Source organism: Carassius carassius, chromosome 14, assembly GCF_963082965.1.
Source record: "Carassius carassius chromosome 14, fCarCar2.1, whole genome shotgun sequence".
Lineage (NCBI taxonomy): Eukaryota > Metazoa > Chordata > Actinopteri > Cypriniformes > Cyprinidae > Carassius > Carassius carassius.
The window spans coordinates 16487190-16504858 of NC_081768.1; the positions used below are offsets into that span (position 1 = coordinate 16487190).

General features: G+C 40.4%; 1 protein-coding gene across 6 annotated transcripts in view; it reads right to left on the reverse strand.

Moving 5' to 3' along the window:
* Nucleotides 1–17669, reverse strand: part of LOC132157169 (solute carrier family 4 member 11-like) — a 91674-nt gene that overhangs the window by 42322 nt on the left and 31683 nt on the right. For all 6 annotated transcript variants that reach the window (XM_059566384.1, XM_059566386.1, XM_059566387.1 and 3 more), the window contains exons 4-5: nt 4680–4723; nt 3364–3592 (exon numbers count right to left, since the gene is read on the reverse strand). In XM_059566384.1, the coding sequence (XP_059422367.1) occupies nt 3364–3592; nt 4680–4723 (273 nt within the window). The remainder of the gene's footprint in view (nt 1–3363; nt 3593–4679; nt 4724–17669) is intronic.

A 17669-nucleotide genomic window follows, 5' to 3' on the forward strand; every position in this document is an offset into this window, starting at 1 on the left:
TCACTATCCGCTAGCTGCTTGTCCCCTGAACACACTGTAAAAAAACGGGGTCTCTCTAGACACCACAGGCTCCACAAACAACAAGAAAAACAAACTGGGCTCACCCACACCACAAAACATAACAAACTGTTCCAGCCAATAACCGACAAGAAAGATTTGGGGTTGGGGTTTGGGGGGTTAGTGCACGGATGAGGAGGAGGGAGGGTCTAGCTAGCCTCCGTTTTGTTTGACAACAATTTGAACGTCAACAAGAAGTTACGACTCCCGGCATCGCTTAGAGCACCTTTAATTAAACAGCATTTTATTGAATCTAAATTAATTAATTAAATAAATAAAAAATCCACAAATTCTACACACAAAAAAACTATGATAAAATGTATAAATTATTGTGTAAAGTCTGGAATACACTACACGAATTTTGAAATCTGAAACGATTTGAAAAAACTAGGCATCATATACCTGCCAACTTTGTAAATGGCTACAGAGAAAAACTGGGCATCATACACTTAATAACTAAAGACCATACAATATTAGATTTTTCAAGTTGTCCCAAACACTACAAATACATGCAAAAACATGCACTTCCTTGCTAGAATCGACTCAAAATATCATATTTGACATTTTAGATGGTATGCACATCAAAAGTCAAGCGAAACTTTTCATTGTGTTATTGCTCTAGACTGCTCTTGGGATGCTTTTCATGTCACTCATGCAAATAAAAACATTGCGTAATGCTCTTCTGCAACGTCTCAATAAGATCTTGGCTTACTGGCTTGCACAACAACATGTTTATGCAACATTGTGTTACCCAATTTGCAGCATTCGCATCACCGTGCAAAGTCATGCCTATTCGCATCTTTACGTTGGCTTGCAATTTATTAGGGCTGCAACTAACGATTATTTTGATAATCGATTAATCTGTCGATTATTTTTACGATTAATCGATTAATCGGTTTATGTACTTATATTTTAGTTTTTTCCATTTTTTCCCCCCCAAGTAAATTATTAATAAATGCTTTATCCTTCAGCATAGATTTTTAAGAGATTTTAACCATTTTGCACTGTCATATCCTAATCAAAAATATACCTGGATTTGTTTTATTGTGTTAGTAATCCTTTTTCGAACTCTTCTGCAATCAGAACACTGACCCATACTCTAGCAAATTTCACAAGGAGATTTAAAATAATGTTTTCACCATGGCAGTCCTTAGAGCTCCTAAAGTAGTTTAACATCCCGAACGAAGCTTATTAAGGAATCTTTCAGAACATATTTTCACGAAGAATAAGGATAAAACAGAATAAAATTGCAGTGCATTGTATTTTATTATTTACTGGGAAACAGCTTTATAGCTTTTGCTGTGAAATTGTAAACAATCCTTCGAATAAAGTGCCAGTGGCATGAAACCTGAATGGAACTCACAATTTAAAGTAAAATCCATCAGAAGGTTGTCCAGAAAAAAAAATTGGACAGTCACACACAAAAAACCTGCTGTGTGAAAAAGAGCAGTGAATACTTAGAAAAAAAAAGTGCATTTCAAATATCTTTAAACATTTACCTCTCTCATTCAGTCATAATTAGGCTGCACGACTGAATTTTGAACTGGTAAACTACAAACTGATCACAGAACATGTTTGTAAAGCTTTAAATGTTAACTGTTAAAAAGCAATGTTATCAGCTTTTACGACTAAACATTTGCAAACAACATTGTACTGGAGAATCTGCACAAATAAAAGTCTTAGGGGCCGTTCACATATCGTGCCTAAAAACGCGTGGAAAACGCTAGGCGCGCCGCTTTCTCCTTCTTTCCAAAGCGCTCGGGCAGAAGCGCCCCTGAAGCGTCTGCCTTTGATAAGCAACCATGACGTGCTCTCTCCTTGAAGACGCGGAAATTTCAGCAAATGATAAATGGATTTGCAGCTCAAAAAATCGCTTGCAGTAGCTCTGCTACTAAATTTATTTCAAAATGGAAATCCATATACAACTATGATCAGCTGTTCCTTTCATCTTGACTGAGCTTTTAACGTTGTTACGGGAAAGGATGAAGCTGATTGGTTAGTTCTTGTCACATGACCCGCGATGCGCTTGCAGCATTCTGAAAAGTTGAGATGTTTTTAACTCGATGCGGTGCGGTGTTGGAAAGAACGAACTTGAGCGCGCAAAAGATGCGATATGTGAACGTCCCCTTAAACAGCTCAGTAGTGCAGAGTTTACAGGTTACTCTTCTTTTTTGAAGGCTCAAATTAAAGTACTCCCAGTCTCCCACATCCCGCTAAATGCTGCAGAGACGCTGTTCGGGAAGCACGTGACATAAAACGAGGCCAGCTATTGGCTATTCGCTACTTCTCCTGCTGTACTGGCTGAGTAAAACCTCCGGTGGCTCATTACTGCCACACTTTGGTCACCGCAGATTTGAAATATGCACGAAATGAGCCGCTTACGGCAAATAAAAGTTATTTAGCAACGAATCGATGACTAAATTAGTTGACAACTATTTTAATAATCGATTTTTATCGATTAAATCGATTCGTTGTTTCAGCTCTACAATTTATCATTGTAAATTATTTTTTGGTGTGCACACATTTTGTCTAGTAGTACAAAATCTCAATCTGTGCCCATTGTAGATTATGTGGTTTTCTGTGAAATCCGTCAGCTCTGACTGACCAAAATCTGCAGACTTTCTGCAAACAGCAACAAAAATCTGTACAAAAGTGATGTAGTGTATTCCAGCATTAACTCAACTAAAGTTGAGATAATTTGTAAGACTTTTAATTTGGTTCTTGTACAGTATCTTAACTATTGACTCAAATATCTCATGTACTGAATCTTGAATTATACATTTTGTACTCATTTATATTTCATATGTATTGTATTTCCCCTTTCAGCTGCTCTTTCCTTAACTTTTGCTTTACTTTATTCGTCTTTATTTTCTTTGACTTCATCACTGTCATAAAGGCTTGTGTGTCCTCTGGGAAGGTTTGACAATTCCAGTGAGTCTAATGTGTGAATGACTGGACAGAAGAGTGTGATTATCACCTGACTTCTCTTTATGGGGTCATTCAGAGCAAGCCCTCTCGCTGACACATCCTTGACTGAGTTTCAAAGCTATGGGGTCAGCAGGGATGGAAATGGACTTAATTATTTTTTAAACTCTTTTTTTCTGTCTGTTCCCTCTGTTACTCATTCTTCTGTCCCTTTTTTATGTAAAATCTGTATTATAATTTATAAATAATTTGAAATTAAAATAACATTGACTAACGTCAAACTGCTGTGCAGGTGTCAGTCAAATCAGCTCTCTGAGGTATTGAGCAACCTTTCATAAGCTTTTCATGAAATAACACACAAATAAAAACAAACACACTCACCATTGACTTCCTGTGACCCTGCGTCTGTGAAGAGGGAGCTCATGATCTCCTCGAAGTTGCAGCTGGGCTCAGCGGTGTGAGGGTCCTGCGAGACGTGGAGGAGCATCGTCTTTAACACGTCGTCTAGAGAGGCCTCGTCCTCATGCAGCAGAATACTTGCCCTCTCCAGAAACCCATCCAGATCCCTGTGAGCTCGCACTTCCTCCTCGAAGTTCATCAGCTTCACATACTGAGGGAACACACAGAGGTACATCAGAGGGATTAGTATATCATAAACAACTTACTATATAGATTTTTGTTGTTTGATATATTAAGCTTATTTATTTTATTTTTTAGCAATGATTTTTGAACTTTTCAATGATGAATGATTTGTTAATTCTGGATAATTTGTTTTTAATAATAATTTGTAATAATAATTTTTATTATTATTTATATATAATTATATATAAATAATATATATATAATTATATATAAATAATATATATGTATGTATATATATATATATATATATATATATATATATATAATTAAACTTTATATTTTTTGTTTAACATAATTATATTAAAAGTATCAATTATTTATTTTTCGATAATAATCGTGATTCACTTTGACCGAATAACTAAAATGAACTTGAAAGATTGTTTCACTCAAATTGGACAGATAAAAATAAAAAAAATAAAAAATAAAAATAAAAAAAATAAATAAAAAAAATGTCCTGATATTTCCATATTTTCCATGACCTTGGGATCACTCATGAATAAGTCACTGGAAACTGTGTATTACAGTGTTATTTGGTTTGTTAGAACCTTTTGTTTGTATGTATCTGATGCTCAACTTTGGATTATTGTCTAATTTTTTACAACACTTTTCATTACAGATTAAATTAGCAGCATAACAATTTGAGTGAATAGTTCATAATTTAAGTAAAACATTTATTTTAGAATGCAGAATTAAAATAACGGATAATAATTTGAGTAAAAAGAAGTCAAATTAATTTTACAATGCAGAATTCAGAATGTTACAATGTTAGATAAAACCTGATTGATAATGTTATCCAGTATGTTTGTTTTTTTTCAGCGTTTTATATCATAAGATTTGCTTTAAAAAAATTTAACCCTGAAACATTCTTATTTGCATATTTAAATGAAAAAAACACCAGATTTAAAAAAAGAGGTCTCATACTCATGGATGCCACTGTATGGTGCATCAATACAGAATTCAATTAACGGGCAGTCACAGGTGTGCATATAACCTCAGATGGTGACTATGCATCTTATAAGATCTGTTTGGCATGTGGACGTAATGAAAAGTCTCACCCTTCGAGATGTGTTAAGCAGCACACAGCCATGGACATCAGATTCTGTAGGAAAGAGAGAAGAGGAGGCCTGAGGGGTGAATACTGTGTGCCAAAACAACAAGCATCATGAAACAGCTTTTAGAGTTTTTAAGAAGAGAATGACTAGTTTCAAAGAGAACACTCTGATAGCATAAAATTGTTCAAAAAAACAATGAACATAAAAGCCATCTGCATCAGTGAGCCACATTGTGATCTCCTCAATTTAACTCAACATCACAAAATATCTGCTATGAAACAGTTCAGTCCCTGAATACAAAACAAAATATCTATTAGTATATAGACTATAATATAATATATAGACTATAATATACAGATATAAATATTTACACAAATTTATTAGTAACCGCCAAATACATCACAGCATACTCCATGGATCATGAGCATCATTCAAACTCTCAAGGGACGGGATGTACTTGTGTACACTCATGTGTCGCCGTGTCCCTGCCTGTCCTTTATTTGCTTAATTCATGTTTGGTTTTGTCCTCAGGCTTGCAGGTTGAGCTTGAAACCCTCGAGTGATTGCTGCATGGTACGTCCTCCTCCATATAGAGATTATATAAAGCCTTTATCAAATAGAAATCCCTCAGTCCTATGCGCGTGGCCCGCAAGAAGTCCTGCCCCTTGAAAGAGATATTCAGGCAGGATTACCACGACCCGCGGCTGACTCCTCCGTTGCCTTAGCTCCAAGATTAAACAGGCCTTCAGATGGGTTTGGGATTAAAAGGGGAAAATTGAGAATAAAAGCACCACTTTAAAAGCACAACTTTGGGTTTTAATAAGAGGTAAGTCTATGTGTTAAACTAATAAGGTTACATAACCCCTCAAACCTTTTAATGGCTTATAGTCACCACGTGAAATGGGACATTTTATTCTCTCCTCTACTGTCCTTCTGTCCTTCGCTTTTCCATTTTTTTCATCTGCATTTTCAGATGTTTATAAGTACGCAATATACATTTAACAATTGAGGTCACATCATGCTGAACTGAAATGTACTGCATTATCTAAGCGCCTAATTAAAGCTCAGTGAGTTGTCGGGTATAAAACTCGAAACCACTGTATTAACATAAGATAAAAGGCAGCATTAATTGAGCTCCAACTACAATGGTGCAAACCTTAATCCAAAGAGAATTCAGCAATTAGGCAGTTATCAAAAAAACATCCAATCAAACCAGCATCAATGGTTTGCCGGAGGCTGTTAATAGTCAGACGTTCTGTATATGTTCACCCCTGTGGTCTGAAATGATTAGCCAAAGCCTCTCTCTCTGTTTACTTATTTAGTCTAATGTAAAATCATGTTCCACAGTTTACAGTTTCATGGTTAAAATTTGGAAATGTACCTTATACAAACTATAATAATGTATGTAGGGTTGTATATACTTTATCATTCAAAAAGTTTGGGTTTATTTTCAAATTTCAGATTTTTCTTTTATGTTTTAAAAAAAGGCTCCATTTATTTGACAAGAAATTACAGTAAATAGTAAGTAATTTAATTTATAAGTATATAAATAAATAAATAAAAACCTGATATAATGTTAAAATATCAAGCAACTTTGACAAATCTGATTTTTATCTTTAAAATGTGCTGATAACCATTATAATAATACAGATAGTTTATTAGAAAGCCATTTCTTTATTAATCAATCAGAGTTCAAGTGACCTTGAAACAGGGCTAATACTCTAGATAGTGCACACAAAGAAAAAACACCATCAGAGTAACACAGGACACTAAAATAATGCAGTAAACACAACACAAATAAAATAACTTTTTGTCTTCAATAATAATGACTACAATAATACAATGAAAAACATATTCCATCAAACCCTCAATAAGCACTGAGAGTGTGGAGAAAGTTGTGGGCTTGGTGATGAATTTTTAATTTCAACAAACTGCATGGTGGCTAAAAACCAGCTCACTTACACACTCACTTAATTTCTTGATTTTCAAGAAATTCGAATTAATTTTAAACTAAAAAATCAGAATAGGGGTTGAACAATTATCGGTGCCGATATTAAGCATTTTTTTTAATGATTATCATTATCGGTTGTTTTCAAAATCAATTTGCTGATAAAATTTATTTTGAAACACACTATTTGGCTCTGATGGAGCCTGTCAGAACTCACCACTCTGTGGCCTAAAGAAATCTCCTCCCACTGACCATCTGATTTGTTTGGAGTCACTAGTCCGACCAATCAATGCGGAATTCACTCTCACTCTGAAAGCGCTTGCTAACTGGAGCTGCTTCAGTGACCATGCATCAGTAAGTCTCACTTAGCCAGACATTCAGACTGATGGCAGAATCCATGGCAGCTTTCTTTGTCCAAGCCCCACTCACGAGGCTACATTTCGAACAACCAATTACAGTTTGTTTTGTTCAGCGGCACGTTTTGGGGTGTGGAAATGTCACCACAATAACATACCGGTGTGTAAAGCTCTCTGACGCATTTTAAAGATTCTGTACTGTGAACTTAAAATATTTCACATACTTTTGAGAATCCAGTGTTCTCGTCACAGTATGACTTATTATCTATTATTTATGATTTCTGCGATGCTGAAAACGCGGACAGAATCAAAGAATCCAGTCATATGAATGGACTTTACTGTAAGATGCAGAATGTCGTTTGAATGAATTAATCAAAAGTAGGTCAGTACACTTAAATAGAGTCACAATATGGACTAGTTTCTGTAAATATTAAGCTGCAAAAATAGTATTTGAATATGACTCCAGTATGTTTTGCATGTCTCTGTGTATGTAAATGGCAACGCATACAACGCATGCAATGCTCACGGTGATTTCAGCTTCTCTACATGAGGACATAAATACATGAACAACATCTCCAGAAACTCTCTGACTCCCTCTGAGTGTCACTTCATGAGCATTTGACAGTTATATTTGAGTAAAACTATTGTCATATCATTTACATAGGCTACAGAAACTTAAAAGTTCCTCATGGCAACCCGTCAAAATATAAGTTTGGGATGGGTTAGCTTAAAGAAATTATCAGAAATATAGTACTGTGGTGCAGTATGATAAACAGTACATAATACTACTCAGAGATCAAAGTTTTCCATCACTACGGTGTGTTTGACTAGGGTTGAAGCTGAACCCTGCAGGACTGGGGCTCTCTAGGAATGAAACTTGCTTACCACTGGGCTGCATCCGAAAAATCTTAGGCAGGTGACTTGCTGCCTCGCTGCCGTATCAGGCAATGACTTTGCAGGCAGCATTTTTGCACGAAAGCACCTCATGAAACTAAGTGGATATTTCATTACTGCAATATTCATTTCTCGCTAGAAATGACATAAAAAGTGGAAAACGTTGATCAAAAACATTCATTTACACGCAAACTGACCACCAACCTCAACTTTCAGACACCATCTTTATTTTTTGGCTTTACTCTCACAGAATGGAATGCACAGGATTGTGGAAAATTAAAGGCAGCCAAGGATATATCTATGCTGCATTCAAAAATCGGCCAGATGAAGACATCTGAGGAGATAGGAACTTAAGCTAACATTGAATTTGGACGTGCCTTGATGTCTCCTGACCTTGGAATGTGACCTCCGAATGCAGCATTTTTCAGTTTTCGGATGCAGCCCTGGTTTAGGAGTAGGTGTGTGGGAGGGGTAAAGGTTAGGGGTGGGGTTGGGATTAGGCAATCAGGTAGCGATTTCAAAGAGGAGATGCATAATCTGGCTGGGGTGCAGAATTCAGCACAACACTGGCACTAGGGGTGCCGCGTTATACTGTATACCGGTATTGACGATAACCATGATATTCAAAGCAACAATTATCGATATCATGTTAATTTAGTGTGTGACGATATACCGGTATTAGCGATAAACACAATATTTAAAATGAACAGTTCTCTTATGATAACACCACATGTAAATACTCCAGCGCCAGACCCTGTTTGAGCTCCCAGGTGGCAGTATTGTGCCTTAACGCTGACACCTGTCACACATGAAGAAGACGTATTGCTTGTAGCTACTCCGAGGAGAGCCTGTTCATCAGAGTAAGTTGCCATTATTTTACTAGTCATAAAATGGGAAACGTTATATTAACCCGTTAAAAGCTGTTTTCTGTGTTCATATATTTAAGTAAAGAGTGATTATTTTAATAAGTACCACATTTTCTGTACTCGTCTTGTTTTTGTATTTGCAATCAATACGGCCTGTGCGTAGTAACACTTTATTTCTTTGTTCAAATCTATTAACAGTTACATGATTAAAACTGACCTTGAAAAACTGAGCGACCACATTGCTACATTAAACTCTGTAAAATGTTAAGTTGGTTATGCCATGCACTTAATGCTGTGGTCATTCTTCAGTTAGGGTCATGTGTTAACATTAGTTAAAGGGATAGTTCACCCAAATAGCAAAATTATGTCATTAATAACTTACCTGAAGATGAACACAGAGCCGATCCAGATAACGAACAATAGACTGACTCGTTTTCGAGTCAAGAACCGTTTCTGTCAGACGCATCCGATTCGAGAACCGAGGAGCTGATGATGTGTGATTCAGCGTGAAGCAAACTGACACACAGAGCGTCTGAACCAAACTGATTCTTTTCGTGATTGATTCTGAACTGATTCTGTGCTAGTGTTATGAGCGCTGGGTAAACCGAAGGCTTGAATCAAGGGCAATCATCGCCAATGATGCCATTACGTTGAGCGCAAAAGAACCGGTGAACCGTTTTCTTCAACCGGTTTATTGAATCGAACTGTCCGAAAGAAGTACTGGTTATCCGAAAACTGATGCAACCGGTTCTTGACTCGTGAACGAGTCAGTCTATCGTTCGTTATCTGGCTCGGCTCAGTGTTCATCTTCAGTTCTCTCTTCGCAGCAGTTCAGTCAGTGTACTGTTTGAGTAAATTAATTACTCCAGGATATTGGTTTGTTTGAACTCAGAGGGAGTGTCAGCCACATTAAAAAAGTTAATAGCTTAAGTCATTTGTGGGTTAATGCGTATTGGAGACGCGAACCGTTTAAAACGATTCAGTTCGATTTGGTGAACTGGTTCAAAAAGATCTGGTTACATCGAATGATTCATTCTAGAACCAGATATCACAAACTGCTTTGTTTTGAACTCTCTCTCACAACAGACACGGAAGAGAAGACAATGCTGAATAAAGTCGTAGTTTTTGCTATTTTTGGACCAAAATGTTTTTTTCAATGCTTTAAAAAATTCTAACTGATCTTCTGATGTCACATGGACTACTTTGATGATGTTTTCTTACCTTTCTGGACATGGACAGTATACCATACACACAGTTTCAATGGAGGGACTGAGAGCTCTTGGACTAAATCTAAAATATCTTAAACTGTGTTCCAAAGATAAACGGAGGTCTTACGGGTTTGGAACAACATGAGGGTAAGTTATTAATGACATAATTTTGCTATTTGGGTGAACTATCCCTTTAACTCAGAGGGAGTGTCAGCCACATTAAAAAAGTTAACAGCTTAAGTCATATGTGGATTAATGCTTATTGGAGACGCGAACCATTTCAAACAATTCAGTTCGATTCGATGAACTGGTTCAAGAAGATCCGGTTACATCGAGTGATTCGTTCGCGAACTGGATATCACTAAATTGCTGTGTTTTGAAATCTCTCACAACAGACCAGGAAGAGAAGACAATGCTGAAAGTCATAGTCATAGTCATAGACATGGACAGTATACCGTACACACAGTTTCAATGGAGGGACTGAGAGCTCTCGGACTAAATCTAAAATATCTTAAACTGTGTTCCGAAGATGAACGGAGGTCTCACGGGTTTGGAACGACATGAGGGTGAGTCATTAACCCTCTGGAATCTAAGGGTATTTTTGGGGCCTGGAGAAGTTTTGTCATGCCCTGACATTTGTGCTTTTTTCAGTTTCTTATAAATATCTAAATGGGTAAAGTCTAATCTTACTGTATTTAGCACAAACTGTGCTATAATAATATGTGAAATGCATGTATGTACAATGATTGTGTTTTTGAGAAAAAAAGTGTTATGCGTCGTTAGTGAAAAACTAAAAATGTTAAAACACTTGAATAAGGCAAAAAAACACATAAAGAACAATGGTCCCCGGGATTTTTGAGAACTGGAGCTTGTAGCCTAGAATTTTTCTTTCTAAATTATGTGAAAATCATCTTGTTTACTCACTCACAGAAAACAATATATTGATTTAAATTTTCTAAGACACTTTTTGTTGGTAAAAGTTATATGCGAGTAGGCGTCAACTATCATTAATATCATTGTGATTTACACCTGAGAAGACAAAGGCCTGCATAATGAGCTGCATAATGAGCCTTTGAGTCAGCTATGTCACTGAGAGGGAGGTGTTACAAGAAAGAAGGTGAGAATAAAATAAATCTATATAATTTGATGTTTGTAGTTTATTTAGAATATATTTAATTATCCCACAACATAATTTAATATCCACTTGGGGGAGCAGTTAAACAGTTTATTAACAATCAAAGGTGACTTTCAAACTAATTTTTTTGCATCATTACTCCAGTCAGACAATCCTTCAGAAATCCTTTTAACAATCTTATTTTCTACAAAAAAAAAACAAAAAAACATTTATTGTTATTATTATCATCATCATTATTATTATTATCATTATCATTATTATTAATGTTGAAAAGAGCTGAGAATATTTTTCAGGTTTTTTAGGGGGGATAAATTAAAAGAACACCATTTATTGTTACATTTGTTACAGTTACATTTATTTGTTACATTTATATTATTTACATCAAACTTTTGAATGGTATAGTATTGCATATTGTTATTGAAACTTCATAATATTTCACTTAATTATACATTTAGTCAGGAATTATAGTTTGGAAAAAGTCTAACTAGTAAAATGTTTACACGTTATGTGAAAACTAGTACAAGTATATAAATAAATAAAAAGAGTCTTACTCATGTTTATGATCTCTGCTGAATAGAGGACTTCATTCTTTTTTTTCTGAGGAAATCCATTTCTCAAATCCTCAACCACATCACATCTTTTTAGGGTGAATTATGTCTTATTCCTCTCATCGCGAAGCAAACAGTAAAATAAAAGAATTTGAAGAACAGTCTCGCTGCTTTTTCTTCTGTGTGGGCGTATTCAAGCCGCGCGCTTCAGTTTGAATCTGAATAGCGCGTTCAGCGTGGGGGCGTGGTCACATTAGATATAATGGAGACGTGAAAAACGGACATCGCCTTGTTTTCATATGGATTACTTTATCACAGAATATTTGTTTTCGGCAGCACTTGTTAAGTTTAAAAGTATACATGTCATGCTTTCATAGATATCTCTCTCATGTCTCTTCGTTGAGTATTCACAGAGTTACAGTTCATTTTAATGACGTGTTTGTAAATGAAGATCAGCGCAGACAAAGGCTGCAGACAGCACACCTTGTTTGTTATCTTTATTTTATAAGTGCACAAAGTTTTGTTGTTATTATGTCTGTATCCAAAAAAAAGTTGACCCTTTACAGATTCGATTGATGTATTGCTCTTATCTGTACGATTAAAACTGAAAGTGTAATTTAAGTTCTTTTCGGGGTTATCAGGAGAAAATGACTCATAACGCCTATCCGCGTTAATTGACTCCAGAGGGTTAATAACATAATTTTCATTTTTGGGTGAACTAACCCTTTAAGAACTCAGAACAAAGCACTCCTTAAGAACACAACTTAATAAGGGGAAGACGAGACACACCTGGAATCAAACTGGAAACAACCAGGGAGAAGAAACAGAAAGACCAAATATAAACAAATAAACATAAGGAGCATATTGGGAAAAAAACACAACATAAGACTGAAACAGAGTCTGAAACATCACGTCCTCACGCCTCACAACATCCAATGGGGGGGGGGGGTGTGCTCTGGAGAAACCCCGGGACAGACATGGGACAGCAGGCCTCCACAGTGGATCCAGCAGTTCAGGGCAACATGAACTAAATAGGGAACCCAGGAGGCCATGGCGGAGTAGGGAACTCAGGAGGCCATACTTCGGTAAGATTACGAATTCCGAGGCCCTCCGTGGGCCAGATATAGGGACCATGAATCCCTCTCAGGGCCTAATTCAAGAACAGTACCCATCTGTGGGCTAATCTCAGGAACCACAGCCCTCCGTGGCCTAAACTCAGGAACAGGAGCCCTCCGTGGGCTAATCTCAGGAATAGGAGCCCTCACTGGGCTGGAAGCGGGAACTCCATCCCTGTCTTGATGCTGCTCTGGGGCTAGAGCAATCTCTCGAATCTGGTCAAATCACTTACAGCTGATACTGGAACAAACTCAGAGGCTGGGGCTGACACTGGAGCGAGCTCTGAGGAGCGCTCACGGGCAAGAAAAAAAGGCCATGAGCCATCCATTTCTCCTCGTCCTTCTCTTTTGTTAACGGGTGAATAAGGGAGCCAGCGGGCTTGAGTGAGCCACAGCCGACGGGTTTGACTGGTGAATGGCCTGCAGGCTTGCCTGAAAAATGGCCGGCGGACTTGACTGATGAACGGCCAGCGAGCTTGATGGCAGACTGGTTCTGGATCTGGGCAAGAAGCTCTCCAGGCATCTGAGGATCCCTTCCCTCCAGCTAAGTCCTGTGGTGTCTAGGAGGTCCACAGGGTGATGGTAATTAGCCCCAAGCCAGAACAGCGAGTCCAACGCCATCGCCACAGTGAGCCTGCAGAATTCCCAAGCATACTCAACGAAGGGGAGATCTCTGCGGGCTAAGGCGGAGAAACGAGCAGCAATTTCCATGATCGTGGGGGGAAAACAAGAAAACAAGAAAACAAAAGACTTTCAAAGATGGAAACAAAACGGGGAGAAGGGTTTCCAGTTACATTCTGTTTTGGTCCGGTATTCTGTCACAGTGTGTCTACTGTGAAGGAATGAGGAGACGAAGGAGATTCCAGAATATTCTCAGACTTTATTTACAACAAGGATAACCACACGGGGATAGATGATGAATACCGGACAAAATACTCCTTAAGGGCAAAACTTAATCAGGGGAAGACAAGACACACCTGGAATCAAATTGGAAACAATCAGGCAGAAGGAACAGGAAGACCAAATATGGGAATAAACATAACATGGAGCATGTGGGGAACAAAACACAACATAAGACAGAAACAGAATCTGACAGTCTTATTTTACTTGTTATATTGTTTTAAATAGAAATTTTAAAGCTTATAAAAATATTTTTTTTAATTGACAGATGAAAATGATGGCATTGCAAAGGTAAAAAGAAAATACCCCTGTAAGTCACTTTAAGGTGTCACATGTCACCTTATATTAGGAAGGATCTGATTTATCAGATTTTTTGATTATTGATCAGAAGGTGCTCCTAACCTAAAAAAAAACACTGCTTTAAAACTGTGTGTGAAGGGTATGGCTGTGGAATGGGGTTTGGCCAAGGAAACATTTTCAGTCAAAAGACCGAGGAATACAAGAGTAAGAAGTATCGTGTGGAATTACTACACTCATCTAACAACAGGGAAGGTAGTTTTTGTCAGAGCCCTATTTATTCTTCTTTCTGACATTAATTATCATTTTTACACCAGACATATATATCGGTTCAAAATATTGGTTATTGGCCTACTTGATCTGTAATAATTGGTTCAGGCAACTGCCATGAAAACACATATCGGTCGACCCCTAATTCAGAACAGACACTGGCCATGGCAGTGGATGAGCTATTACTCTGACATCAATCCATCCATTTTCTCCAGTCTGACACATTCAGTCAAATTTGTAAAAGAGTAATCGGCAAATCATAGTGCTGCTAAGAAGGACACGTGTTCCTCACATTTATGCTATTTTACAGGATGCTGATGAGAACTCACTGGGCTCAAGGTAGGCAAAAGAAATGCTCCCCTCTAGAACCGGTGTGTGACTTGGTTACTTCAGAAAAATGAGTGGTTTAGACGTCATTTGATCTTATATTAGGTGATATTTGTTTTGCTTTATTTTTGTAGTGTGTAATTATATATCGCCGCCCCTGCCTTGCACCCAGCAATCAAGCAGCATTAAAAACCCAGCAGTTTGCTCAATAACATGGCTGGGTGTTCGCTGTGGTCAACTGCTGAAATCATGGAAATGATCACTTAAAAGTTTGGAGGCCCTGTGTATACAAACACACACACACACGTGCGTGCACGTGAAACTCTAAGCAGTATGTCAGAGGAGTGGAATTTGGTTCTCTTACGAGAGCTCTCTCGTACTGCGTCTTAGCTAAGACGCTACGGGAAAAGTCTCTTTTCACGAAATACTGAAGCAAAAAATTGTCCTTAATTTTGTATTTTTGTAAAGCGCATTTGCAGCAGTACACAGCCATAGGCGAGACGGCTCGTTCGCTCATTGGCTTGTTCTGCGGCAACTGCACAGCCTATCGAGCGCGGGCTGATGCAACATCAGACCAATAAGGGCGCTTCGCGCCCTTCTTGCCACTTCCCGCCGAAACGGGTGTGGCCCAACCTATAAAAGGAGCTCGAAAAGGCTGACTCACCTGATTTTTCATCTCTTCAGCGAAGCTCACGCATCGCTGGATCACGGAGGAAGCAAGCGCCGTCTGAGAAAGCACATCAGCAGGACGGGCCATTCTGAAGCTGCTGGCATCGCTGCCTTCCACTGCCGTTCCTGCTGCGCTATCCGGCGCCTATATCCTTTCAATTCTGTTATATCCAAGCTGTTCTTTATGTGTGTGTGTGTGTTCGCCCTGCGACACACACTCGTAAAAGAGCTCGCGTCTTTTTTAAGATGCCTTCCTTCGCGGATTCCGCAACCGTCTTTAGCTCAACCGAGCTCGCCGGTTCGCCCTGCTTCACCGGCCCCCCCTGCATTGCTTCCCGGTGGGCAGCGCCCGCTGTTTGCCGGCGCGTTGTCCGAGGAAGTCGATCTCAGGGCCACGTCGGAGGAAGAGGACACGCGCTCTCTGCTAGCTTCGGGCAGTGAGGGCTGGGCGAGCTCCGAGGATCTCGCGCCTTCTGCTCAGAAGCCCAGCAGACGAGCTGACATCGAGAAGGAGCCGGGGCGAATGCTCGTGTTGGCCGCGATGAGTCTCGGCCGCGAGTGGTTTGCACCAGCGCCCCCCCTCTCGTTCTCGGCTGGATGGTATTTCCCTTTCGGATGAGCGTACTTCTCAAAGCCCGCCTCATTTCTTCCTGAGCTTCACGAAGAGGTGGCGAAGGCTTGGAACACTCCATATTCAGCGCGAACCCGTTCGTCTGTCTCACTAGCATTCTCCACACTGATGATGCTAAAAACAGGAACTACCACTTACTTCCGCCAGTGGAACAGGCGATAGCGACGCACCTTTGTCCGCCCTCTGCTGGACGGCGGCAAAAGCGGTGTTGCCATCTAAAGCCTGCTGTGTGACGCTGCGTCGGCACTACTAACGATGGCTGCTTCATCGAAGCGCAGGTGTAAGAGTTCCGCTGTGGCCGAGCTCTCACCCAAGCGCGCCGCTGTTTCAGTTCCAGGAATTGTGACTGTCTCAGCGTTTTCTGCAATGCGCAAGCCTGCACAGTTGCCCGCTTGCCTGCACACAAAAGCCGTTATCACAACAGCTTCAGCAACACAGCTCGAGACCCCCGTTCTCGCTCTACCGGCCGTCGCCCCGCGCCGCGGGGACCGCGGCAGAGGATTACGGTGAGGCCGGGAGCCCCGAAGCCATCCTAGGAAAGCCATCTATGCATGCTGCATGACGCTGCATCGGCACTACACACGATGGCTGCTTCATCGAAGCGCCGGTGTACGAGTTCCGCTGTGGCCGGGCTCTCACCTAAGCGCGCCGCTGTTTCAGTTCCAGAGATTGTGACTGTTTCAGCGTTTTTTGCAATGCGCAAGCCTGTACGGTTGCCCGCTTGCCTGCACACGAAAACCGTTATCACGGCTACCCAGATATTTCCCGAAAAAGGTGTAATTTCTGGTGTCCCGGCAACGGCCGATGGTGCTATAAATGTAGTGACGATGCCCACTGCTCAGTGCCCATCTCCACATATAAGCACAGCCCTTCACACAGGGCTCGCGCCCATAAAAGCGACTCAAGTCGATCACGCGCACTACATAGTAGACATGCCCACTCCTCAGTGCCCACAATCACTATGTCACACGCGTCATGTGGTTTCTGTAAAAACGAAACCCGTGCACGTTCGTCCGGCCACGGCCGATGGTGCCATAAATGTAGTGACGATGCCCACTCCTCAGTGCCCATCTCCACATGTAAGCACAGCCCTGCACACAGGGCCTGCGCCCATAAAAGCGACTCAAGTCGATCGCGCACACTGCATAGTAAGCGTGCCCACCCCTCAGTGCCCACAATTACTATGTCACACGCGTCATGTGGTTTCTGTAAAAAACAAAACCCGTGCACGCTCGTCCGGCCACGGCCGATGGTGCTATAAATGCAGTGACGATGCCCACTCCTCAGTGCCCATCTCCACATGTAAGCACAGCCCTGCACACAGGGCTCGCGCACATAAGATCAACACAGATCGGTCGAGCGCGCCGCATAGTAAACGTGCCCACTCCCCAGTGCCCACATACACTATGTCACATACGGCGCGTGGCTTCTGTAAAAACGAGGCCCGTGCACGTACGCTCTGCACAGGCAGACAGCGAGTTGAAAGTGGCATATGCAGCCCACAGTCACTCGCAAACATATCGAGTCCCACGGGACCTGCTCAGCCTTCCCCCAGTCGGTTAAGCGCTGGGACGGGGTCGAGGAGGAGCGATCTGCCCGCTGTGATCAGCGCGCTCGCCGCCTCAAATGCGCAGCACACCCGAGCGCCGCCGTTGCCCGGTCAACAGAGCGCGCTTCGCATCCAGCCCTTAGCCATTCATGCAGATGCATGGTCAGCGCTTCCAGGGGTATCGGATTAGGTGCTAGGCATTATAAAGAGAGGCTACTCGCTACAGTTTTTTTCGACGCCCTCCGCGCTTTTCAGCGCGCATCGAAACTACGGTCAAATC